The 27255-nt window shown below is 43.2% G+C and overlaps 1 protein-coding gene across 1 annotated transcript in view; it reads left to right on the plus strand.

Annotated features, from left to right (window-relative positions):
• Positions 1–5448: 5448 nt before the first annotated feature.
• Positions 5449–27255, plus strand: part of STPG4 (sperm-tail PG-rich repeat containing 4) — a 65678-nt gene continuing 43871 nt past the window's right edge. The window contains exons 1-4 of the mRNA XM_075863759.1: positions 5449–5502; positions 14511–14576; positions 15679–15930; positions 22706–22770. Of these exons, the coding sequence (XP_075719874.1) occupies positions 5449–5502; positions 14511–14576; positions 15679–15930; positions 22706–22770 (437 nt within the window). The remainder of the gene's footprint in view (positions 5503–14510; positions 14577–15678; positions 15931–22705; positions 22771–27255) is intronic.

A 27255-nucleotide genomic window follows, 5' to 3' on the forward strand; every position in this document is an offset into this window, starting at 1 on the left:
ACTTATGTGTTTGGCAATCTACCAGCAGTTGTCCTTGTCCAGCTTCATACTAGACTGACTTGGTGAATGAGTGACAGGCGGGGGATTTAGCTGCAGTTTCCCATTTAGTGTTTGTGAATGGGCAGAATGGAAAATATCTAATTGGCTCAGCACAATCTTGGATCATACCACTCTGCAAACATGGTGAGAAAATGGATTTACTTAAACCTGCAAATTTTTCGGTTTTCCCTCTGCTGGTTCTGACACGTCCCCTCTTGCAGCCTAAGGCCCCATTCACACAACTGCATTTTTCATCCATCCGCAAATACAGAGTCGTAGTCTTGGCTAATCTGGTGTCACATAGAAATGCTTCTAACTGAACGGCTATGGATGCACATCCTTAATTACAGAGGCGCCCATAAACTTCTATGGAGTAAGGTGTCTTGGTTTTTTAGATCTTAAATGGTTTTTTTTATGTGCTGTAAAAAACAAACTGCGGATGTAAAGGTCTGTTTATGCAGATTTCTTCCAGATCTTGCAGGGGTCTCACCCTTGTGAAGGTTGCATCTTAGCATAGCCTAAAAGCCTAATTCAGTGAATCCTATATTGGAATTCAAAATGCCTGTCTAATGGCATTGCCCCTAGTTTTTTTAATTTAAAAAAAATTAAAATTATAAACCAGAATTGACCTAATGAGGTCTTCATTTATATATTCTGTTTAGGTTCCTGGTTTTGGCTTAAAAGTACATATAAAATCTGCAGTGTCAATGCCTTACGTTTAAAAAAAAAAAAAAAAAAATAAATAAATAAAATAAATTAAAAAGTGTTCCTTCAGGCTTATAACCTCACTAAGAGTATGTTCACACAGCCAAATTACGGACGTTATCGGGTGTTTTACGCCTGGAATTACCTCCGAAATTACGGCTTGAATGCGTTGACAAACATCTGCCCATTGAAAGCAATGGGCTGACGTTTGTCTGTTCACACGAGGCGTATTTACGCATCTCTGTCAAAAGACCGTGGAAATAGACGCCTGCGCCAAAGAAGTGTCATGTCACTTCTTGGGATGTAATTGGAGCCGTTATTCATTAACTCCAATGAAAAGCAGCGCAAATTACATCCGTAATGGACGCGGCGTTCAAGCGCCTGCACATGCCGTTACGGCTGAAATGACGGGGCTCGTGTCTTCTGGAAACAGCCCTGTAATTTCAGCCGTTACGGACGCTGCCGTGTGAACATACCCTAAGGCACACGTAATATTTGAGGAAACCTGATGCAGCATGTAATGAAAACTGCTGCCACTTGTCAGATATATTCCTCTAAGGCCCTCTTCATATCTAAGAGGTGTCAGCTGTAGATTTTGCCAAAAATACCGGAGACTATAGCGCAGCATACTGCTAGGGTTTCTAGTCGATCCAGACAACCTGTCAGACCCCACAAGTCAATGGGTGTTGTCTCTGTTCAGCCTGCGCTTTTGGCACTTTTCTTCTGCTTCTCTGACAATGCAGATGTGAACCGGGTCTGGTGTGTTCTTTATACCAATGATTTGTGGTGCAAAAATTTGCATGTTAATGTCCATATTTTGATGACCGCTCTATTGAAACTGAAGTGTGAACAGTTTCTTAGTATAGAACACGGAAGGCTACATTATTTATTTTTTTTAATGCTTTTGTTACATTAAAGTTTTTGTATGAAGTCCACTAGACATACCTGCATTTTGATTTGTCTGAGGCAATTTCCCCCCCCAGCACAACTTTTTTTCAGATGGTTTCTCCGCAGGCTTCTCTATAGAATTAAAAAAATGCAAGTACTAGATTAAGTTCCTGATGCAGTTTAAACTGCCAGAAAAAAAACTGTGTGAAGCGGCTCAAGGGTATGTGCACACGTAGTGACCAAAAACGTCTGAAAATACAGAGCTGTTTTCAAGGGAAAACAGCCCCTGCTTTTCAGACGTTTTTGAGTAACTCGCGTTTTTCGCGGCGTTTTCTACGTCCGTTTTTGGAGCTGTTTTCATTGGAGTCTATGAGAAAACAGCTCCAAAAACGTCCAAAGAAGTGTCCTGCACTTCTTTTGACGAGGCTGTATTTTTACGCGTCGTTTGACAGCTGTCAAACGACGACACGTAAATGACAGGTCGTCTGCACAATACGTCGGCAAACCCATTCAAATGAATGGGCAGATGTTTGCCGACGTATTGTAGCCCTATTTTCAGACGTAAAACGAGGCATAATACGCCTCGTTTATGTCTGAAAATAGGTCGTGTGAGCCCAGCCCTAGTGATGGGAAAGGGCTGCAATATGCAGTCTAGACACTGCATTTGACTGATTGCAATGCTTAGGGACCCCCCCCCCCCATCCCATGGATTGCAGGGGGACTACTGTTGCATGGCACAAGCCTCTACATTACCACAGCCACCCCTATGCAAGCTGGGAGCTGGTGTAAATTTCTGCTATAATTTATGCTGCAAAATGCAGGTTTCAATTACAAGGGTATGTGCACACAACCACGGCAAATACGTCTGAAATTATGGAGCTGTTTTCAGGAGAAAACGGCTGAATTTCAGACGTAATTGCTCGTACTCATGTTTTTCGAGGAGTCTTTTACGGACGTAATTGGAGCTGGTTTTCATTGGAGTCAATGAAAAACTGCTTCAATTACGTCCCAAGAAGTGTCCTGCACTTCGTTGACACGGCCGTAATTTTACACGCCGTCTTTTGACAGCGACGCGTAAAATGACAGGTCGTCGGCACAATACGTCGGCAAACCCATTCAAATGAATGGGCAGATGTTTGCCGACGTATTGCAGCCTTATTTTCAGATGTAATACGAGGCATAATACGCCTAGTTTACGTCTGAAAATAGGTTGTGTGAACCCAGCCCTAGTGATGGGAAAGGGCTGCAATATGCAGTCTAGACACTGCATTTGACTGATTGCAATGCTTAGGGACCCCCCCCCCCCCCCCCCCCCATCCCATGGATTGCAGGGGACTACTGTTGCATGGCACAAGCCTCTACATTACCACAGCCACCCCTATGCAAGCTGGGAGCTGGTGTAAATTTCTGCTATAATTTCTGCTTCAAAATGCAGGTTTCTATTCTAAGGGTATGTGCACACAACCACGGCAAATACGTCTGAAATTATGGAGCTGTTTTCAGGAGAAAACGGCAGAATTTCAGACGTAATTGCTCGTACTCATGTTTTTCGAGGAGTCTTTTACGGATGTAATTGGAGCTGGTTTTCATTGGAGTCAATGAAAAAACTGCTTCAATTACGTCCCAAGAAGTGTCCTGCACGTCGTTGACACGGCCGTAATTTTACACGCCGTCTTTTGACAGCGACGCGTAAAATGACAGGTCGTCGGCACAGTACATCGTAAGACCCATTGCAAGCAGACGTATTGGAGCCGTCTTTTCAGGCGTAAAACGCCTCAATTACGCCTGAAAAATGGTCGTGTGCACATACCCTAACACTTACTGTTTGCTAAGCTCTGCGAGTGGTGTAAGCTGCCCAAAAGTCAATCATCTCTGAAAATTGCAAGTTTTGGCATAGAAAGGTTAATCAATTTCCCACAGACTTGTAGGCTCTGTGCTTAGCCAGTTCTTAGAGCTATTAGATCCATGGAATCTAATACGTTATATGGATGAAAGTATTGGGACGTACCTCTTAATCCTTGAATACAGGTGCATAAAAGCCCGCACCTCGCCATGCAGTCGCCGTTACACATTTGTGATAGAATGGGTCGTTCTAGAGATCACTGAATTCCAGCGTGGTCCTGTAATAGGACACCACCGTTACAACAAAAGATTTTGTGAAATGTCTTTCCTCTACAATATCACAGTTGAAAAATTTAAGAGTGGAAATGTTTAAGAGCCACAGCAACCAAGTGGAGACCACGTAAAGTTAGAGCTGAAGGCGCATAGTACATAAAAGTCACTCACGCTCTAACTCAAACTACAGAGCTCCAAACATCTGGCATTAACATCCGCATAAAATCTGTGCACCGGGAGCGTCATGGCATGGGGCTGAGCAGCTGCATGCCAGCCTGGCATCACAATGCCAAGCAGCGGATGGAGAGGTGAAAAGTTGCCACTGGATGGAAATGTGTTCTGTGGATTGATAAATCACGCTGCTCTATCTGGCAGTCTGATGGGCGAGTCTGGGTTTGGTGAATGCCAGGAGAACGTTACCTGCCTGACTGCATTGTGCCAACTGTAACGTTTGGTGGAGGAGGGATCATGCTATGGGGCTGTTTTTCAGGGGTCGGCCAAGGTCCCTTAATTCAAGTGAAGGGAAATCTTAACGCTCCAGCATAAGACATTTTGGACATGTGTAGCTTCCAACTTTGTGGGAACAGTTTGGTGCTCGGTCCGTTTCTGTTCCAGGATGACTGCCCCAGTGTACAAGGTCCATAAAGACATGGTGTGGGGAGTTTGGTGTGGAAGAACTTGACTGGCCACACAGAGCCCTGAACTCAACCTCATCCAACACCTTTGGGATGAACTAGAACAGAGATTGTGAGCCTGGCCCTCTCCCCCAACATCAGTGTCTGACCTCACAAATGCTCTTCTGGATGAATGGGCAAAAATTCTGACAGACACGGTCCAAAATCTTGTAGAAATCCTTCCCAGAAGAGTGGAAGCTGTTTTACTGCAAAGGACGAACCAACTCCATATTAATGCCTATGGATTTGGAATGGGAAGTCATAAAAGCTCCTGTAGGTGTAATGTGTAGGCGTCCTAATACTTTTGTCCATATTGTGTATTTAAGATTTTACGGAACATAGAAATGTTTTGGTTGTACAGTTTGTCGTTCAGCCATTTTTTAATTTTTATTCGCTGAGCCAAGTGTGCACGTGGGAGTCGAGAGGAATAGCTGTCATCTGAACTATCATTCGGCCAACAGCTATCTAAAGGGTATGGCCAGCTTTAGGATAGGCCATCAATGTATAATTGTGGGGTTTCCCACAGCAGGACCCTCACTGATCTGCAGTCGATACAAGTGTGGCTGTGGCTGGTACTGCAGCTCAACCACGCTCATCTGAATGGGCTGAGCTGCAGTACCAGACAATGCCACTCGCGTATGGGCATTATTGGTTTGGGTACTGCAGTGAAGGGGCCACGATGCTTCCCCGATCATACATTAATGGTCTGTACTATGAATGTAATATCCTGGAAAACCCTCAATGTGTACAGAAATATTATATCCCTTACAGTCATTTAATGTGCTGTACCATGCTTTGTATCACTTACTATGTATTACTGACTAAGCCTATGATAATTTCACCTTGTGACTACATCAATCATTCAGGTTGCGCTTTTCTCCCTGCAGCCGGGTGTCATGACAAACACTAGCACTAGCGGTATGTGGAAGCTGCTGGGGGCCATTGGCTTGACTGTCCGGTTGGGCCACATGTCCGCGTAGTGTCGGTAAGTTTACTATACATTGTTATAGTTACTTAGGTTAGTAAAATGACTGCAGTGAAGATTAGAAGAAGCAATCAACAGATCACGCGCCATAAGAAGGTAATTCCTATCTAATATGTTCTCTTTTTACGGATGGTTGTAAATTGATAGTCTGTGAGTACCTATGATATATGATGTATGCTTCTGAAGTATGGAGGATGTTGATGAGGAAGATGATGGAGAAAGGTTTAGGCAATAGAATAACATTGCAGAATTTACTCGCCAGGTACTCCCCTAATATAGGAGACAATTGGAATAAGCTTGGAATCACACGTCCAGTTTTTGTAGCCGTTTTCTTATTTTTGAACCAAACAAAGGAGCAAATACAAAAAGAAGGAAAAGTATAAAGGAAAGTCTGATATATCTCCTCTCTTTTACATCCACTCCTGTGTTTGGCGAAAAAAAACGGCAGCAAAAACGGCATGTGTGATTTCAGCCTTAGGCCTCATTCACGCAAACAATTTTCTTTTATGTGTTTTAAATAATTTAAAAAAAAACAAAAACTCCATAACGTTCAAGATTTTTTTTCTTGCCTTTTTTAAGGCGGCGTTCACCTCTGCGTCAGGGCTCCGTTTCCGACGTTCCGTCTAAGAATTCTGTCGGAAAGGAGCCCTGACTGACACAAACGGAAACGAGAGGTTTCCGTTTCCATTACCATTGATTTTAGTGTGACTGATCTGGTGCCAATGGTTTCCATTTGTCTCTGTTGTGCAGGGGTTCTGTCGTTTTGACGGAATCAATAGCATAGTCAACTACGCTATTGATTCTGTCAAAACGCCGGAACCCTTGCACAATGGAGACAAACGGAAACCATTGGCACCGGATCCGTCACCATTGAAATCAATGGTGATGGAAACGGAAACCTCTCGTTTCCGTTTGTGTCAGTAAAATAGCAAACCCAGAGTATGCTGCGTTTTGAAAAAAAAAGTCATAATAAAGACACAAATCAAAACGCTTTATATGAAGCCTTTTCAATAATTCACTATAGACTGTAAAAGGTAACATCTGGCCGCAGCGGTTTTTTTAAGCAAAGCAATGGCCCACGAGAAACGGAACAAAATACCGTGTGAAGAATAACGGGGTTAAGGCCCCATGCACGCAACCGTAAATTTTGTCCGTAATTACAGTTTTCTGTCCCAGAATACAAGACATACGAGGGTTTACGATATCTTTTGAATAAACATTGTAGAGATAGAAGACGAGGGTTTTGTTTTTGTTTCGACATCATTCCTGCCAGCGGGAACATCCACCAATCTATCCAAAAATGTGTGAAATCAAGACAGGAAAATAGACCTCCCCGCTGATCAGAAAGACTTTACAAGAATGAATGGAAACACTGGAGATGAGTTCCAAGCATTGTTCCCTGTCATTATTGGCACACTGTGCACACAAAAAGTTTTTTTTACAGCTGCTCAGAATCTGAAATAAAATGTCTGTGCGCTGTTTGGTTAATGTAAATGCATCATTAGAAGCGCTACAAAATAAATAATAATTAGGATTTATCGATAATGAACACTGCAATTTACTAGGAAATTAGAGAACAATGTTAGCCCTTTAAAGGCTTGGAAATATGGGTGCTTCCTAGCCGTATTTATTGAGCTTGGCTGGGAAAGTGGTCCAACGGGGTGTCCCAGGTTTGGGTGTGAGAGTCACGTCATAAGCTACCACCCTTCAACACCCTAATCGACAAAATATATTTAGGTTCTACCAACAATGTTGTCTGGTGATTGCCATCTCATAGTGAAGGTAAGGGCCTTTTTACACCAGCCAATTATCAGGTAAACGAGTATTCACAGAACGCTCGTTCCCGATAATTACCCTGTGTAAACAGGGCAACGATCAGCCGATAAACGAGCAAACACTTGTTCAGCGGCTGATTGTATCATTTTAAATGCCGAAAATATTATCATTGTGGGCAGCGCATCTCCCTGTGTAAAGAGGGAGACGAGCTGCTGACATGATAGAAATGTATGGGGACGAGCGATCGGAATAAGGAGCACTAGTCCACGTCCATAGCTCCTTGTGAAAGGAGCAAACGAGCGCCGATCAAAGAGCTGTCTTGTTGATCAGTGCCCGTTTACACGACCCTTGTGGGGCCCTGTAAGACCACCCTTAGCAGCCCTATGTTATGATGGCAAAAGAGCAGTAAAGACATTAGTCAGCAGATTCTGATATTTCTTAGGTGTAAGTAACCACAACCATTTATCTTGGTGAAGTATCATAGGTTTAATGTGTGTAAAGAATAACTCTATAATACACATCAAATACAATTTTCCATTGATGTCTGTAAATAATATTTGTAAAAACATCACATTCTGATGTCAAACTGACGATTATACAGAGATAAGCGGCGCTACAAAAACACTACTGATCTCTTCCTGCAGATGCAGTCAGTTACAGGTCACTTTTGCAGGAAGTTCCTTCTCCTATGCCAAGCACGGATTGACCGACTTGTAGCCCTTCCTCTCCCTATAAAAAAAAAAAGAGATTCTTCAACATCTGCAGTATTTATTATACAGTTCTGTGTCCCACCTGCTGCAAAATAAAATATTACACACCTCAGATGCTAAAGCCGTTTTTATATGAATCAATGGTGGACAGGAATTTCCCTCTAACTCTCCAGAAGAGGTTCTGCAGCAGGTGAGTAGTGTGTTACGGGATTATGCATATTGTTAGTCATGCTGAATAAATACACTGTGGTAGGAATATTTATCTCCAAAGGAACAAAGGATTGGGCATGTTAAAATCCAACCAATGGCCGTGTCTTTTTTTTTCCCTGGCAGCTGGGTTGTTAAAGGGGTGAGATTAGATCTAGAATCAATAAAATGCCACTCTTGGGTTTTGTTTGGTATTGCAACTAAGCCCAATTCACTGGGCTAACCTGCAGCCCATGGGCAAGGGTGGCACAAATTTTTGGGTGAAAAAAAGCAAACCATTTTTTCTAATATTTAATGTATTTGACCAGATGTACACAGCACTGTGCCAGTATTTTCTACCCTCCTCAACGTCACTTCTCTGGCTTTTCCTTCTTAGGCCGCATTTACACCCCAGGGGAGAGCTTCATAAGCAATTGGTTCTGAAGAAGCTGGAGCAATGTTTCATGCCTACATTAGACACCCCAGCAGTTGCTGAACCTTGGGTTGCCACCTTTTCCACTCAAAAATACCAGCCAGATTTAGGCCTTATTTACACGAGCGTGTTAAACGTCCATGTGACGGCCGCCCCACGGACCTTTGTAATTCAATGTGGCCGTTCACACAGCCGTTGTTTCAATGGACCATGTGAAGGGTCCGTGAGAAAATAGGACATGTCCTATTTTTTATGCGTCACGCATCCCTCCATAGATCTATGGGGGATGGGTGACATCGCGTCCCGCAGCGCAGAGCATGGATGCACCTCGGACGTGAAAAACTTCAGTTTTTCACGTCCGAGATGCGCAACACTTGTGTAAATAAGGCTTAAGGGTGTATTTACACTTGCCGTTTTTGTCTCATTTTGTGGAAACGATTTGTAAATACAGCCCAACATAGACAAAAAGTGGGTGTATTTTCACGGACAGGACCTCACACGGAATGTGGTTTACCACTTAAAGGGGTCTTCCCGTCAGGGACATTTATGGCATATCCACAGGATATGCCATTAGGGTAGGAACACATACGGAGTGTTCATGGCGTATACGCTACGTCAAGCTGCACAGCATATCCACCCTGAACACAGCAGAAAATGGCATCCGAAAATCCGGAGTACACTGATGCGTTTTTTCGGGTGGAATTTCAGCTGTGGAAAGCAGCGGCGGAATAAAAAAAAAAAGCAAAACAAAAAAATAATCATACTTACCCGCTCCATCTCTTCTGCACTGGTCCAGCCTCTTGGGATGATGTTGCAGGCCACGTGACTGCTGCAGCCTGTGATTGCAACGTCATCGCAGGAGGTCGAACTGGAGAAGCATGGAACTCTGGGTAAGTATAATTTTTTAATCGCTGCGATCCCAATGCAAATGTCACAACACACACTACTTTGTTGCGGGTTTAAGCACCCCATTGAATTAAATGGGGAAAACCCGCAACAGAAGAGCAGCGATTTCGCAACATTAATTGACTTGCTGCAGCTGAAGAAACCGCACCGCAGGTCAATTTATGTGCGTTTTTTTCGGCGTTTTTTTCCTTCTGTGTGGTGATGAAATTTGTTGAAATCTCACCCACACTGCTGCTACTGTAAAACACTGCAGATTTTGCAGATTTTACTTAATGTCAGACTGATGTGGGTCCCACGTCTGGGACCCGCACCTATCTCTATAACGAGGCCCCCTAAACCCCGTTCTACCTCTCTGTGTTGCGGCTGAAGCATGTGATTCCCGACCATGAAGAAGAAAACAGCGTAGCTTGCTGAGCTAAGCTGTTTCCGTAAGTCCCATAGAACTGAATGGCAGTTACGGAAACAGCGTAGCTCAACGTGCTACGCTGTTTTCTTCTTCATGGTCGGGAATCACACGAGTCAGCCGGAGCACAGAGAGGTAGAACAGGGTTTAGGGGGCTCCGTTCTAGAGATAGGCGCAGGTCTCAGAGGTGGGACCCGCATCTATCTGACATTTATGACATATCCTGTGGATATGTCATAAATATCTAAGTCTGGGAGCCTCAGACAGTCAATGACTCCTTGTAACTAAGTCAGTATCCTCCTTTCCTGCGACCTCCGTGCTTGACTCCCGGGGCAGCAAAGGTTCTCTGCTGCAATCTCCCGCAGGCTCCAATCTCACACTTGACCTACTCTGACGCTATTGATGTTCCTAGGACTGGCAAAGGATGAGAATCGAATCCAAATAGGATGTAATCTGACTTAGCATTGTGTTGTTATGCAAAATTCACGTAACTTGATATTGCCTGTTAATTTTTTGTACTTATTTAGACGAACGTGTAATACGTCCGTGCAACGCGCGTGATTTTCACGCGTCTCGCACGGACCTATGTTAGTCTATGGGGCCGTGCAGACTATCCGTGAGTTTCACGCAGCGTGTGTCCGCTGCGTAAAACTCACGACATGTCCTATATTTGTACGTTGTTCGCGCATCACGCACCCATTGAAGTCAATGGGTGCGTGAAAATCACGCGCAGCACACGGAAGCACTTCCGTGTGACGCGCGTGATTCGCGCAACAGCAGTAAAAAGTATGAATGAAAACAGAAAAACACCACGTGCTTTTCTGTTTACAAATATACAGTGTCATAATGATGGCGGCTGCGCGAAAACCACGCAGCCGCGCATCATATGGGGCTGAGACACGGAGCTGTTAAGTGCCTTTTGTGCGCACAAAACGCACACGCTCGTGTAAATCCCCCCTTACTGGTCTTCCACTGTGAATGCCGGCTGGACTGGTGGTTCATCAGCCTGGTGGCAACCGCAGCTAAGCCCCTTTTATAAGAAAGAGGGGATGCTCAAATCAAAGATGTTCTGCAGCAGCTAGGCCACAGTATTACAGGGACGCTAACCCTAAGGCCTCATGCACACAACCGTAGCCATGTGCACGGCCGTGATTTTAAGGGGTCGATGGCCGTGGAGTGTCACCCGCACGCCACCCACAAATCGCGGGCCGTGCATTAATTTCTATGAGCCTGGACCGCAAAACAAAGCCGTAATAAGACATGTCCGTTCTTTTTGCGGTCCAGGCTCCTGAACATGCACGGACTGTGCAAACCACGGTCGTGTGCATGGGCCCATTAAAATTAATGGGGCCGCAATTCACCTGCAGATTTGCGGGTGAATTGCGGCCGTAAAAATACGTTGGTGTGCATGGGGTCACTTTGAAACATTTATTGTGCAGTTTAAAGCAATGTATTATATATTTACATTATAGTTTAATTAATTAGATGTTAGTCTGAAAAACATAAATAATGTGTGTGTTCTTTTTTAAAATGTTGTAGTTATTTATTTTGTATTTTTATAGAGCTTTATGGCAGCTGAAATAAATGAAAGTCAATTGGCAGAGAAATGTCCAGGAAGCGAGAGTACAGTCATCAGCCATATAGCATTGCTGTTCGTATTTTACCAAAAAATTAAAAAAAAATATTAAAAAAAGTGCGGTTCGAAGAGTGAAAGGCCTCTTACTGGTTGCTATGGATATATTGCCTAACAACTACAACCTTTTAAACGAGTTGTCCCTATGCAGAGAAGGGAAAGGAGCATTGGCTTCTGCCAAACCTTGTTTTCTATCTATTTATGCATTATTTTATTTTAATAGATTTAGGAGGGGAACCTCCTTACCAAATGCTGCCAACATTTAACACCACCACTAAACCCAGACTAAGGCCTTATTCACACATGTCCGTTTTGCACGCAAAAAAATGCAGCGTTTTTCCTGCATTGCGGTTCCGCATGGCATCAGTGTACGGCGCGCGTCTTGGTTTTGTACGCTCGTATGTCATCCATATGTCATGTGTTTTTTACGTCAGCAAACAAAAACTGAAGGAGTTTTTCTTATCATTTCTTTAGCAAATGTGCGTGATGCGCAAAAAACGCACAAGAATGGGACATGCAATAAGATAGCGGACACACGCTTCGTGAAAAACACTGAATGTCTGAATGGCCCCATTGAATTGCATAAGTCCGCGTGACGTCTGTTGTTTTAACGCACGTAACAAGGACGTAAAATACGCTCATATGAATAAGGCCTTACCTACTCTTCCGGATTTGTTAGGTGTCTCTCAAAATAGGGAAGATCTCCCATACTCCCGAGAGCAGGTCAGTCTTCTGCAAAGGTTGCTGGTGGCCACTATTAGCCCGAGCTGGCTTCACATGTATTTATATACATTTTTATTAACTTTAATGTCCCCTTGTGGTGGCTGCAGCCAACAAGAGTTTTATCATTTAATGGGGTCACTCTAAGGGTATGTTCACACGCTTAACAAACGGGAAAACAGCCCCTGATTTTCAGACGTTTTTTTGAGCAACTCGCGTTTTCTCTGCGTTTTTTACGGCTGTTTTTGGAGCTGTGAGTCTTTGAGAAAACGGCTCCAAAAACATCCCAAAAAGTGTCCTGCACTTCTTTTGATGAGACTGTTATTTTACGCGCGGTCTTTTGACAGCGACGCGTAAAATGACAGGTCGTCGGCACAGTACATCATAAGACCCATTGAAAGTAATGGGCAGATGTTTGCCGACGTATTGGAGCCGTTTTTTCAGACGTAATTCGAGGCGTAAAACGCCTCCAATACGTCTGACAATAGGTTGTGTGAACCCAGCCTAATGGTGCATAATGGAGGCACGTTGGATGTCATTATAAAGGGGGGGGGGGGTCTGCACTTGTGGGTGGGGTTTACATAAGAGTACATTTTGCAGCGCACAGAACCCACTCCATCTCAAGTCTCCCTGAAATCATTACTTAAAAGTTGGCACCTAGGACTAATCTGAGAAAAACTCCTATAAGGCCAGAATCACACACTCAGTTTCGATGCAGTTTCTGCGGCAGTTGTTGGGTCAGGTTTTCGAGCCAAACACAGAAGGGGATACCTTTATCTCCTTATGGATCCACTTCTGGCTTTGAATCAGAAAACTGAGCCAAAAACTGCATCAAAACTGTGTGTGTGATCCTGGCCTTAGGCCGGGTTCCCACATAGCGTAACCACTATTCCGCAATGGAATTCTGTGTGGAAATTCTGCAGCATTTACAGTAGCAGCAAAGTGGATAAGACTTACAAAATCTCAAGCCCACGCTGCGGGAAAAAACCACAGCGTAAACCTTAATAAATTGACCTGCGGTGCGGAATTTAATTCCGAAGCATGTCAATTTATGCTGTGTTTTAGTTGATTTTCCATTGCAGCTTTTCCCCATTGAATTCAGTGGGGATGCAAAGCCCGCAACAGAAAGCCAAGTGTTGTGACTTCTGCGATGTATTCGCAGTGATTACGGCGCAAAAATCGCAACTACGGAAAACAAAAAAAAATCATACCCAGAACGCCCTCCTTCTTCCTGGAGTCCGGCCTCCTGGGATGACGTTTCATCCCATGTGACCCCTGCAGCCAATCATAGGCTGCAGCGTCACATGGCCTGCAACGTCATCATAGGAGGCCGGACTACACGCAGAGAAGACAGAGGTGGTAAGTATAAGTGCTTACTTCTGCAGTGGAAATTCCGCTTGAAAAACCGCACCACAATGGTGTGATTTTTTCGGACGGAATGTACTGCGGGTTCCAGGTCGCATACGCTGCGCATTTTTTATGCAGCGTATCAGACCTGTGGAAACCAGGGATACACAAGCAGTTTGTTTATATGAGGGTTTTTTTTAAGTCCAGTCCTCAACAACCCCCAACAAGTCATGTTTTCAGGATTTCCTTAGTATTTCGCAGGTGATATCATTATTGTCAGTGCCAGAAATCCGTAATTGCAGTGATGTCATTCTTTGTATGGGATATTAGTTGTAAAGTGTTCGCAGCTCTGGGTGTGATTGTTGTGGAACATACATTTGTAGCGAGAAACAAGAATCACCTGAAGACAATGGTCATACGTGGTCATACGTGGTCATACGTATATTTATTACAGCTTAAGGCTGGGTTCACACGACCTATTTTCAGACGTAAACGAGGCGTATTATGCCTCGTTTTACGTCTGAAAATAGGGCTACAATACGTCGGCAAACATCTGCCCATTCATTTGAATGGGTTTGCCGACGTATTGTGCAGACGACCTGTAATTTACGCGTCGTCATTTGACAGCTGTCAAACGACGACGCGTAAATTGACTGCCTCGGCAAAGAAGTGCAGGGCACTTCTTTGCAACGTAATTTGAGCCGTTCTTCATTGAACTCAATGAAGAGCAGCTCAAGATATACGAGCGTCACAGACGCCTCGTATATTACGAGGAGGAGCATTTACGGCTGAAATGACGCAGCTGTTTTGTTCTGAAAACAGGCTGTCATTTCAGCCGTAAAAGCCAGCTAGCGTGTGAACATACCCTAAGGCAAAACAATGTATCATGATTGGTGTTGTCGTTTGTAGTAGTTTAGTACATTCTATTGTAACCTATGGAAATCTATAACATTTATGACAGCTCAACGGTGTATTTGTTCTTGTTAACAGAATCCAGATATCGAACAGGAAAAGCTGTTTACAGAGAGGGATGCCTGGTGGTTATATTCACTCAGGGTAAGCACGCATGTGTATACAAGTCATATATTACAGCGTTATGGGAGAAAAGGGGGCCCTATAACTTAAAAGGGTGCTCCCATCTTATCAAATGATGGGATATCGCTAGCACCTCTCCGGCTTAGGCCTCAGACAAGAATAGGACATATTCTATATTTTGCAGATCATTTCTACGGCCCTGACATACATCCGTAATTATATGGTGTCCGTGGTCCATAGAAATGAATGGGTCCACAATTTCATCTGTAATTACCTGATCCATAATTATGGAGGAAAACTACGGTTGTGTACGTGGGCCCTATTACATAGTTATAGGACAGCTATCATTGTCAGCAATATTAGCTCTTATGGGTCTATCTTGTATGTCACCTGGTCGCCAGTGGGCCCTGCCCCTCCCCCTCCCTCTCTCAGCTTGAATGAAACATAATTTCAGTGTCCACGTATTTAAAAAAAAAAAATAAATTCTTAGGCTCTGTTCACAACAGTGTCATGGCTTCTGTTTATAATGGAAACCACAACACTCTACTAGATACATCGTATGGCGGATACCACCAGCACCTGAAGGAACCCAATGACTTACAATGTATGTTGGGGTGTCCAACATTTTGAGGGGAAGAATAGCATTGCGTGCAGCACTATTCCTTCTATCAAATATGATGGAATTTTCTACAAAGCCCCCGACGCAAATGTGGACAGAGTAAAAAGTGTAGTTCAGCGATAAGAAGGAAGTAGCTAACTTCCTTTACTATTTTGGTTTGAAGTAAATTTTTTTGCTGAAATGCTTCCAAAATAAAAAAAATCAAACAGCTATGCAAAAAGTCTTGATTAGAAATATCCTATCATTTGTGATTGTGTATACAGGTACTATGCAGACCTATGTGTCCATGGTTACAGACTACAAACAAACCCTTTGTAGTCTGATCCTGCAGTTATAATTCCTTCCATCTGTCTGCAACATTCTGCTAACATACTGCATAGCCAATAGGTTAGCAAGAAGTAGGGAATTGAAATCAATGGGCAGATGTTTGGAGGCGTTCTGCTTCCGATTTTTCAGCCGTTTTTCGGGACGTTTATTTATAGTCATTATTTTTTGTGCCATCAGGAATCCCCTCGTCCAGGGACTTATAATGTCCGTGATTTTCTCGATGATGCAAAACGTAATCCTGTTCAGCAAACCTATAGCTTCAAAGGACAAGGACGGAAGAAGCCCTTGAGCACAGCGGGATCGGGAGAAGCTTTATTACCCGGCTGCTACAAAATTCCAGAATTCCGCGATCTGGTGGAAAAACTCCCACGTCTTTCTTCATTCCGGAATATCTCAAGAAGTGCTGTACTGCTTGGTGTGAGAGATAAGGTAAGGTAAACTGTTAACTAACAATGTTATTACTAATTTATATACTTCTTTAAACCCTATAAAATAGCACAGCGGGAGTGATTGAGAATGCTCTCTGGTTAGGAACATTCATTTAAATATGTCTATGCTCCTATTAAGCTAGTCCCTATTGAAATATATAGTCAGATTAAATTGATTTTAGATTAAAGAGCTCTCCGTTAGTGCAGCCTAGGGAAGAGAGAGGATAGTCGGTCATTTCTCTCTGCGATCCAGTAGAGTCCTCTGTATAAATGAGCCATATGTAGCTATGGGTTTAGAACTCCAGGTCTGGGAACCTTCCACATGTTGAGGTGCAGATAGAACTGCATCGGAAAAAACGTAGCCAAAAACTGCAAGCGTTTTTACTGCAATGTGATGCGTTTTTTCGATGTAGTTGCGGTAAAAACACAACCGCATTGAAAAACGCACAAAATTGCGGGAAAAAAAGTTCTGATCACTCCATGCTTGAGTACATATATGTTCACCTGACATATAAGGGCCTGACATAGAGTGTGCTTTTGGCATTCCTAGTCGTACCCCAATGTGGCGTTAACAGAGCCTTACAATGCCAGCCACCACCCGTGCCCACTATATTGTCACATGGTTTATCAACCAGTTTTCCCCATCTCCTGAACGGCATATTCTATTGTGTTATATTCTCACTGCTCTCTCTTCTACTCTTGTGCCTGTGTGTCAGTCCTTACTGCAGTTCTAGCATTCTATTCATGAACGAAGATGATCAGGAAATGCAGTGCATTAGACAGTGCAAGTAGACAAATAAAAGTGAATTAAAATGCTAAAATACATTTAAAAAAATAAAAAAAATGCAAACATCACCAGTAAATATTCTGCATCTGTACTTCTGGAATAGCTTCATACACTGGTTGTTGCATTGGAGTGATCCATGTTTGCTACACCAGCCCCTCCCCCCTTTATTTTGGACTGAGCAAACCTCTATAAAACATATTTCCTCTATTATTCCGTACATGATATACTGGATATATTTATATTTTATGTGGAGACTTCTACTAATGGATGGGTATTATTGGAATCAATAGAAAAACAACCTACAATTCTTCCGTTTATAAGAAAGCGCAGATATTGCAGCTCGTCGGGAACTCATTGACGGCACTGGACTCTATCTTTCATAAATTATAGATTTCTGTAGCCAAGGGCGATTTTACATTGCTGAGAGTCAGGTTGTCAACTCGAGCTGTATTAGCCGGAGAACCTCTTCACCTTTCCTTCCAGCGGATCCCCGTGTCCTAGTTCTCCTTTCACTTGGTAAATAAAAGACAGACATATTTAATGTCACCTCGTCCTCCAGGCTGAGCTACAAATATCAGATGCAAAGTGTTGCGTGCCAGTAATCCCATTTTATCGTTTGTGCCTGTTCTTTCCATTTTTCTAAATCAGCTGCTTATCATTTCTATACATATCAAGGGCGTAGCTATAGGGGGCACAGGTAGCAGTCACAGAGCCCCCTCTGCCTCATCACAAGACATTAGAATTATAGATGGCAGATTGGGGGGGGGGGGGGCCCTCTTGCAGATTTTTCATTAGTGCCCAGGAAGTTCACATAAGGCCTCGATACATACACTATATGGACAAAAATTTTGGGACACCTACACATTACACTTACAGGAGTTTTTATGACGTCCCATTCTAAATCCACAGGCATTAATATGGAGTTGGTCCCCCCCCCCCCCCCTTTGCAGTAAAACACCCTCCACTCTTCTGGGAAGGCTAGATACAAGATTTTGGGTTGTGTCTATTGGCATTTTTGCCCATTTATCCAGAAGAACATTTGTGAGGTCAGACACTGATGTTGGGGAAGAGGGCCGGGCTCACAATCTCCGTTCTAGATCATCCCAAACTTGTTGGATGGGGTTGAGGTCGGGGCTCTGTACGGACCAGTCAAGTTCTTCCTCACCAAACTCCCCCCACCATGTCTTTATGGACCTCGTGCACCGGGTACAGTCATCCTGGAACAGAAAAGGGCCGAACCCCAAATTGTTCCCCAAAATTTGGAAGCTACAAATGTCCAAAATGTCTTGGTATGCTGAAGGATTAAGATTTCCCTTCACTGGAACTAAAGGGCCTAGGCCAAACCCTGAAAAACGACCCCATAGCATTATCCCTCCTCCACCAAACTCTACAGGCACAATACAGTCAGGCAGGGAACATTAACCAAACCCAGACTCGTCCATCAGACCGCCAGATAGAGAAGCGTGATTCATCACTCCACAGAACACGTTTCCACAGCTCCAGAGTCCAGTGGTGGGGGCTTTACTCCACTCTATCCGACGCTTGGCATTGTGCTTGGTGATGTAAGGCTGGAGTGCAGCTGCATAGCCCCCATGCCATGAAGCTTCCAGGTCATAGATTTTGTGCGGATGTTAATACCAGAGGAGGTTTATACTCTGCAGTTATTGAGTGAGCAGAGCGGTGGCGACTTTTCTGCACTATGCGCCTCAGCACTCGGCAACGCCGCTCTGTATCTTTATGTGGTCCGCACTTTGTGGCTGAGTAGCTGTGATTCCTAAATGCATCTACTTTGTAATATTACCAATCACAGAATATCTAGGAGGGAAGAAATTTCAGGAACTGACGTGTTAGGGTATGTTTACAGACAAAACAAAAAACGGCTGTAAAAAAAACGGAGCTGTTTTCAAGGGAAAACAGCCTCTGATTTTCAGACGTTTTTTTTAAACCACAAATGTTTTTTGCGGCTGTTTTTGGAGCTGTTTTTAAAAAAAAATTTACACCCCGTCGGATCAAAACGCAGTTTTTTCTGATTGAAATCAAAGGGCAAATGTTTGGAGGCGTTCAGCTTCTGTATTTTCAGCCATTTTTCGGGCCGTAAAATATACTGGAATACAGTGACCTGTGGCAATGGGATTGAATAAAACACCTGAATTCAATGATTAAGGCCTTATTCTGACGAACGTGTCTGTTTTGCGTCCGCCAAAAAATAAGCGTATTCCATGCATTTCAGTTCCGTGTGGCATCAGTGTGCTTTCTGCGTAACATCAGTTTTTGACGTCCGTATTTCTGCGCTTCCTATTTTTTATTTTTTTTACTCATCTTTTTTTTAGCAACTGATGCGTCAAAAACGGACAACACATGGATGTCGTTCATGTGCTGTCCATGTTTTTCACATACCCATAAACTTCAATGGGCGATGTGGTTTGCAAAAACTGACCAAATAGGACATGCAGTGAGTTTTACGCAATGGACACACCATGCGTGAAAAAACACATGTGAATAGCCCCATTGATTTGCATGGGTCAGTGTGCTGTCCGTTATTTCAACGGACGTAAAATACAGTCGTCTGAATAAGGAGTTGTGTCCCAATACTTTTATACTTATAGTGTAAATCTATTCTATGTTATTTGTGTTACCTGAGAATATTCAAATCACCAAGTAACAACACAACTATATAGGAATATTGTATATCTACAGCTATGTTTACTGCATTGGCAAACTGGTTCCTACAATACCCAGAGAAACAACCCACCTGGCGGCTCAGTTAGGCCGGGTTCCCACGGGTCGGATAGGCTGCGTAAAAATAACGCAATGTATCCAACCTTGAACCTGCATGCAGCACCTTCCGTCCGAAAATCCGCACCATTTCTCGAACTGAATTTCTGCTGTAGAAAATGGCACTGAGGAGAAAACAAACTACCATACTTACCCTCTTCTCTGGGCGTTGTCCGGCCTCATGGGATGACATTGCAGGCCATGTGACGCTGCAGCCTGTGATTGGCTACAGCGGTCACATGGGTTGCAACGTCATCCCAGGAGGCCGGACTGCAGGAAGGAGAGACTTCTGGGTAAGTATATATATTATTTTTTTCCTGAGTTGTGATTTATGTGCCAGATTCGCTGCAACTTCACTGCAAAAGTTGCAACACTTGGCTTTCTGTTGCGGATTTTGCATCCCCATAGAATTTTCAGTCGCAGAAATTTCTGCAACAAAATCTGCCGCTTGTGACTGCACCTTATTAGGCCATGATCACACAGGGCTGATATGCTGCGTAAAAGCACGCATCGTATCCACCCTGGTCGCCGCAGGGAATTCCGGACAAAAAAACGCACCAAATTGTCATGTTCGCTGTGGAAAACTGCATGTTAAAAAAAGAAAGTTTCATACTTACTCGTAGCCGTGGTGATGCGTCCCTCTGCCGTCCTGCAGCTGGCCTCCTGGGATGATGATTTATCCCATTTGACCGATGCATCCTGTGATTGGCTGCAGCGGTCGCATGGGATGAAACGGCATCCCAGGAGGCCGGCCCTAACGAAGAAGCACAGAATCTGCTATTTGTTGCAGGTTTTACCACCCTATTGAATTCAATGGGGAAAATCCGCAACATAAAAGTGGCGATTACGCAAATACAATTGACATGCTGCGGATTTAAAAAAACGCACCGCAGGTAAATTTTTTTGTGCGTTTTTTCTGCTTATCATTTACGCAGCGTGTGCATGAGATTTGTTAAAATCTCATCCACTCTGCTGCTACAGTATTAGCGTATGTTCACACGCAGTGGCTTCAGACGTTATTCAGGCCGTTTACGCCTCGAATTACGGCTGAAAAAACGGCTCCATTACGCATACAAACATCTGCCCATTGCTTGCAATGGGTTTTACGGTGTTCTGTTCCCACGAGGTGTAATTTTACACGTCGCTGTCAAACTACGGCGCGTAAAGAGACGCCTGCGAAAAAGAAGCACAGGACGCTTCCTGTGACGTTTTCGGAGCCGTTTTTCATTGACTCCATTGAAAAACAGTACCAATAACGGCCGTAAAATACGCCGCGAAAAACGCGAGTAGTTACAAAAATTTCTGAAAATCAGGAGCTGTTATCGCTTGAAAACAGCTCCATATTTTCAGACGTTTTTAGTCTAGCGTGTGAACATACCCTTATGCTGCAGATTTCGTTGCGGAAAATCTGCAGTATTTACGCTATGTGTGAACTTACCCTAAGGCCTAATTCACACGAGCATGTTAAACATCCGTGGGACAGCCGTTGAAACAGCGGCCGTCCCACGGACCTATGTAATTCAATGTGGCCGTTCACACAGCCGTTGTTTAAATATACTATCTTTTCACGCATCACTCCATAGACTCTCATCTACGGGGGATGCGAGACATCGCGTTCCGCAGCGCCGAGCACGGATGCACCTCGGCCGTGAAAAACTGTTGTTTTTCACGTCCGAGGTGCGCAACGCACGTGTAAATAAGGCCTAAAGGGTTATTTCCATCACAGAAGGTGATCGTATATTGCTAGGATATGCCATCACTTTCTGATTGGTTATTAATCATTTGTTTTTTTCCACAAAAATAGATTTTAAATTCACACACGGCAGTAATGGCGCAGTGGAAAACGACACCAACCTCTCTCTGCAAAAACACATGTAAGCACTCATACTGCTCTGTGTGAATATACACTTTGGCCTCATTCACACGACCGTAAGAAATGTTACTGTCCACAAATACAGATTCGCAAATACAGATGCACATCCATAGCCATCCGCAATTGCGGAAGCACCATAGACTTCTACGGGCGAGTCCGTTCCGCAATTGCGGGCAAGAATAGGACATGTTGTATATTTTGCAGATAATTTCTACGGGCCGTACATACATCCGTAAATATACCGAAGGTTTATCGTGGTCTATAGAAATTAATGTTTCCGCAATTTCATAATTACCTGATCCGTAACTACGGATGAAAACTACAGTCGTGTGCATGGGGCCTTAGGGTATGTTCTAACGCAGTGACCAAAAACGCCTGAAAATACGGAGCTGTTTTCAGGCGAAAACAGCTCCTGATTTTCAGACGTTTTTGTAGCAACTCGCGTTTTTCGCTGCATTTTTTACGGCCGTTTTTGGAGCTGTTTTTCAATGGAGTCAATGAAAAACGCCTCCAAAAACGTCCCAAGAAGTGTCCTGCACTTCTTTTGATGAGCCGTCATTTTACGCGCCGTATTTTGACAGCGATGCATAAAATAAAGGCTTGTGGGAACAGAACATCGTAAATCCCATTGCAGGCAATGGGCAGATCTTTGTAGGCGTAATGGAGCAGTTTTTTCAGGCGTAATTCGAGGCGTAAAACGCCGGAATTACGTCTGAAACCACTGCGTGTAAACAAGGGAAAACAGCCCCTGATTTTCAGAAGTTTTTTGAGCAACTCGCGTTTTTCATTGGAGTCTATGAGAAAACGGCTCCAAAAACGTCCCAAGAAGTGTCCTGCACTTCTTTTGACGAGGCTGTAATTTTAATTTTACGAGCCGTCTTTTGACAGTGACGCGTTAAATGACAGGTCGTCGGCACAGAACATCGTAAAGCCCATTGAAAGTAATGAGCAGATGTTTGCCGACGTATTGGAGCCGTTTTTTCAGAAGTAATTCGAGGCGTAAAACGCCTCCATTATGTCTGAAAATAGGCCGTGTGAACCCAGCCTTATTGTTCTAGACTTTACATGGAAATCTCCTGGACTGTAATATACAAGGAGTATCCTATCAGGATAAATACATGGGGGTTTTTCCCTGCTCTCTGCTGGTACCATTACTGCCCTGTGTGAATGTACCCTAAGAAAAGGGCTCAATGATCCACCATCATTTTTGATAGTAAGTAAGTTTTTTTATTCATATGGAACCAAAAATGGAAAGCTGTGTAATGTTTTCTATTGGTAATAAACCCGTGTACTGTATTCTTGCATCTTATTAACAATTCCTATTTCGCGTCTCATTTGCAGGACATAGACACAGATCCCTGTCAGTACAATCTCATCACTCCACATGTAGACCATCAGCAATGCAAGTGAGTAGTAGATTTCCAATGGATAAGGCCCCATTCACACGACCGTAGATTTCATCCGTAATTACGTTCCCATTCATTGCTATAGCCGACGGACACCTCCCCTTATATTTAGGTGTCCGGGCCGTAGAAAGCTTTAGTAAGTAATAGGACATATCATTTTTATTTTATTTTATGGACTGTGCTCCCATGCTTCATAATGGGAGCACGGCCCGCAAATGCGGGTGACTGTCTGCAACCGGCCGTGCCCGTAATCACGGACCGTGATTATGGGCACGGTCCTGTGCATGGGCCTTACTTTGTGTACTCTAGACTATCATCGTAAAGTCTGACATGTTTCCTATCAGGAGGGTGACATTTGTCTGGTCCAGTATTGCCAGTCAGGGTGCAGTCACATGCGGCAGATTTTTGTTGCATAAATTGACCAGCGGTGCGTTTTTTTTTTACACCGCAGCATGTTAATTCATGCTGCGGAATAGTTGCTCTTTCTTTGCGGTTTACTCCATTGCGATTCTGCAGCAAAAAAACAACCCAATGCAAATCTGAAAGAAAAAATCGCTTTATCTTGTTTCAAATTAATAAAAAAAATCTTTACTTACCTCCCTGGCGTTTTCATAGTGTCCACACAGGGGGCCGGGCTGCCCACAGAGTTTTCTTCCCTTTTCTGCTCTGCTTTCCACAGTGGCCATTACGGCTGAAAATCTGCACCACAATTTGGGGCGGTCTTTTGGCCTAAATGCCGTGCGGGTTCTAGGTTGGATATGCTGTGTACTTTTACGTAGCGTATCCAAATTGTATGAACATTCCCTAATCCTGCATTTTCAACTGTATAGCAAACTGCCTTTTGCGTTTTCGTGTTGGGCTCAGAGTGTATTCCGCTTGTATGAAGCGTCCCATTGTTTTCAGCCAGCGGAATAAAAAATTCACCTATTGATGCAGTTTCCACAGCGTATTCCTCCACGAAAACAACGTTGGGTAGCCGCAAGCAGATTAGCCCCATTGGATGGGGTTAATCTGCGTTCAGAAACACAGCCGTTTTTGCTGCAATACGACGGCAGAAACCTTAGGGTCAGCCTCGGATTCCTACCACAGAATCTTGGCAAAATCCACTTTGAATTTTTCTTCAGGAAAAATCCTCAGTGTGAACATGACCTTACAATTCTGCCATACTGTCTAAATAACTGGCTCCTCTCCCTACATAGCTATTAAGAAATACAACAATATGATGTATCAGTACAGAGTCTTCAGTCTCGAGCAGCATCCTGTACTTGGAAGGATTATGAATTTCCAAAGCATGATGAATTATTCCGGCCTAACGCCACTCAATATTTTAAAACGTAGGTTTTACTGCAGCTACCCTCAACATCCCACTGCCTCCGCATGTTAGGGTATGTTCACACGACAACGCCAAATACGTCTGAAATGACGGAGCTCTTTTCAGGAGAAAACAGCTCCAGAATTTCAGACGTTTTTACAAGTGCACGCGTTTTTCGCGGCATCTTTTACAAACGTAATTGGAGCTGGTTTTCATTGGAACAATGAAAAACGTCTCCAATTACGTCCCAAGAAATGTCCTGCACTTCTTTGACGCGGCCGCAATTTTACGCGCCGTCTTTTGACAGCGACGCGTAAACTGACCGCTCGTCTGCACAGAACAGTATGTATGTATGTATGTATGTATGTATGTATGTGTATATATATATATATATATGTTCCACTCCCCAGCACACCTGCTACCAGACCCCACACTCTTAATTAACAAGCTGTTTACCTATGCTGTAAATTATTATACAGCAATGCAGCTCATGTCCTAAAACATAATGAAACACGTAGAAGTGATTTAGGCATCCTGCCGTTCTCCAGCTGTTGTTCATTGCCGGCCTCCGCTATAACATTTTGCTGAAGTTTTTTAAGCCAAAAAAATAAAGTTGAAATAAATTATCACAGTAGGCCAATAAAGAAAACTATTCATATATTTAATTTACAAAATAAAGTTGTCCAGGATTAGAAAAACATGAATGTTTTTTCCAAAAACAGCATCACACTTGTCCACAGATAGTCTGGTATTGCAGCTAAGACCCATTCACTTCATATGTAGCTGAGCTGCAATACCAGACGCAAACTGTGGACAGGTGTAGCACTGTTTCTGGAAGAGAACAAACAACAAACATGTTTTTCTAATTTTGTACAACTCCTTTAAGGCTTTGTTCACATCTGCGTCAGGGCTCCGTTCATGGGTTCCGTCGTGGGCTTTCTGTCAGGGGAACCCATGAACGGAATCCAAACTGAAACAAACGGAAACCATAGGTTTTCGTTTGCATCACAATTGATTTCAATGGTGACAGATCCGATGCAAATGGTTTCCGTTTATCACCGTTGTGTAAGGGTTCCATTGTTTTGACGGAATTAATAGCGCAATTCAACTACGGTATTGATTCTGTCAAAACCACGGAACCCTTACACAACGGTGACAAACGGAAATCATTTGCACCGGACCCGTCACCATTGAAATTAATGGTGATGCAAACGGAAACCTATGGTTTCCATTTGTTTCCGTTTGGATTCCGTTCATGGGTTCCACTGATGGAAAGCTACGACGGAACCCATCAACGGAGTCCCGACGCAGATGTGAACGAAGCCTAAGGTATTCCTTTAGCGTCTTTTCTATCATTTTTTTTTCGGTATTCTGTTCTAGTTTCCAAAATATGAAAAAGAATAAAAAATATTTATTGTGAAATTCAATAAAAAAAAGACATTGGGGGAAATTTATCAAACTTAGTGCAAAGGAAAAGTAGAGAAGTTGCACATAGCAACCAATCAGATTCCACCTCTCATTTTTCAGGGGCCTTTTGGACAATTAAAGCTTATGTCTAATTGGTTACCACAGTAAACTGCTTCATTTTTGCATTGCACTTGTTTTGATAAATTTCCCCCATTGTTTTTCCTGCTTCCTTAAACCCTCCCCATCCATTAATGACCACCAATACGCCTTTTCACGTCGGTCACTAAGGGGCCTTAGGCTAGGCTGACGCCTTTTCACGTTCGCCTAGTCTAAGTCCTGCACGGGTCTCCCGTGCAGCCTGGAGCCGGGGCTCAGCTGTCTGATGACAGCTGAGCTCCTGCTCCAAAGCCCGCGATCGAAGTTTACTTCGATCGCGGCCGTTTAACCCGTTAAATGCCGCCGTCAATAGCGACCACGGCATTTAACTTTGTTTACAAAGGGAGTGAGCTCCCTCTGTCACCCATCGGCGGCCCGCGAATGCAATCGCGGGTCTCCGATGGGGTGTCATGGCAGCCGGGGGCTTGATAAAAGCCCCCAGGTCTGCCCTGGACATATGCCTATTAGGACGCGGCGGAGACACGTCCTAACAGATTGCCTGTCAGATTTACACTGACAGGCAATAATGCTCTGATATACGAAGTATAACAGAGCATTATAGCAGCGATCGGAACATCGCACAGTAAAGTCCCCTAGTGGGACTAATGAAATAAATAATAAATGTGAAATAAAGATTAATAATAAAAATTACAGTAAAAAAATAAATAAAACCATTTTTTTCCATAAAAAGTGGTTTTATTTAGTAAAAGTGTAAAAAATAAATAAAAGTACACATATGTGGTATCGCCGCAACCGTAATGACTCCATTAATAAAGTTAATATGTAATTTAAACCGCAAGGTGAACACCGTAAAAAAAACGCAAAAAACAATGGCGAAATTGCTATTTTTTTCCATTGCCCCCCAAAAAAGTCATAATAAAAATGAATCATAAGTCGCATGCACCCCAAAACAGTACCAATCAAAACTATGTCTCGTCCCGCAGAAAACAAGCCCAAAAAATCACTACATTGATGGAAAAATAAAAAAGTTACGGCTCTTGGAAAGCGACGATGCAAAAACAAATAATTTTAGTTCAAAAGTGTTTTTATTGTGCAAAAGTCGTAAAACATAAAAAACCTCTACATATGTGGTATCGCCGTAATCGTACCGACCCATAGAATAAGGGTAACATATTATTTACGTCGCATAGTGAACGGCGTCAATTTAAAAACGCATAGAACAATGGCGGAATTTCAGTTTTTTTTTATAATCCCCTCAAAAAAGTTAATAAAAGTTAATAAAAAAATTATATGTACCCAAAAATGGTGCTATTAAAAAGTACAACTAATCCCGCAAAAAACAAGTCCTCATACAGCTATGTAGACGAAAAAATAAAAAAGTTATAGCTCTTTGAATGCGACTATAGAAAACCGAATAAAATAGCTTGGTCATTAAGGCCTAAAATGGGCTGGTCACTAAGGGGTTAACTTTCATACACGCAGTCTTAAAACTAAAAATAAACAAATACTTCTAAAACATAATAATGGAGGCCGGTGATCATCTTCTCCTGCTTAGTCCAGGAGTAAGGCCCCATGCACACGACCGTAAAATCGTCCGTAATTACGGGCCCATTCATTTCTATGGCCGACGGACACCTTCCGTATGTCTA

Source organism: Rhinoderma darwinii, chromosome 4 (assembly GCF_050947455.1).
Source record: "Rhinoderma darwinii isolate aRhiDar2 chromosome 4, aRhiDar2.hap1, whole genome shotgun sequence".
NCBI classification, from domain to species: domain Eukaryota; kingdom Metazoa; phylum Chordata; class Amphibia; order Anura; family Rhinodermatidae; genus Rhinoderma; species Rhinoderma darwinii.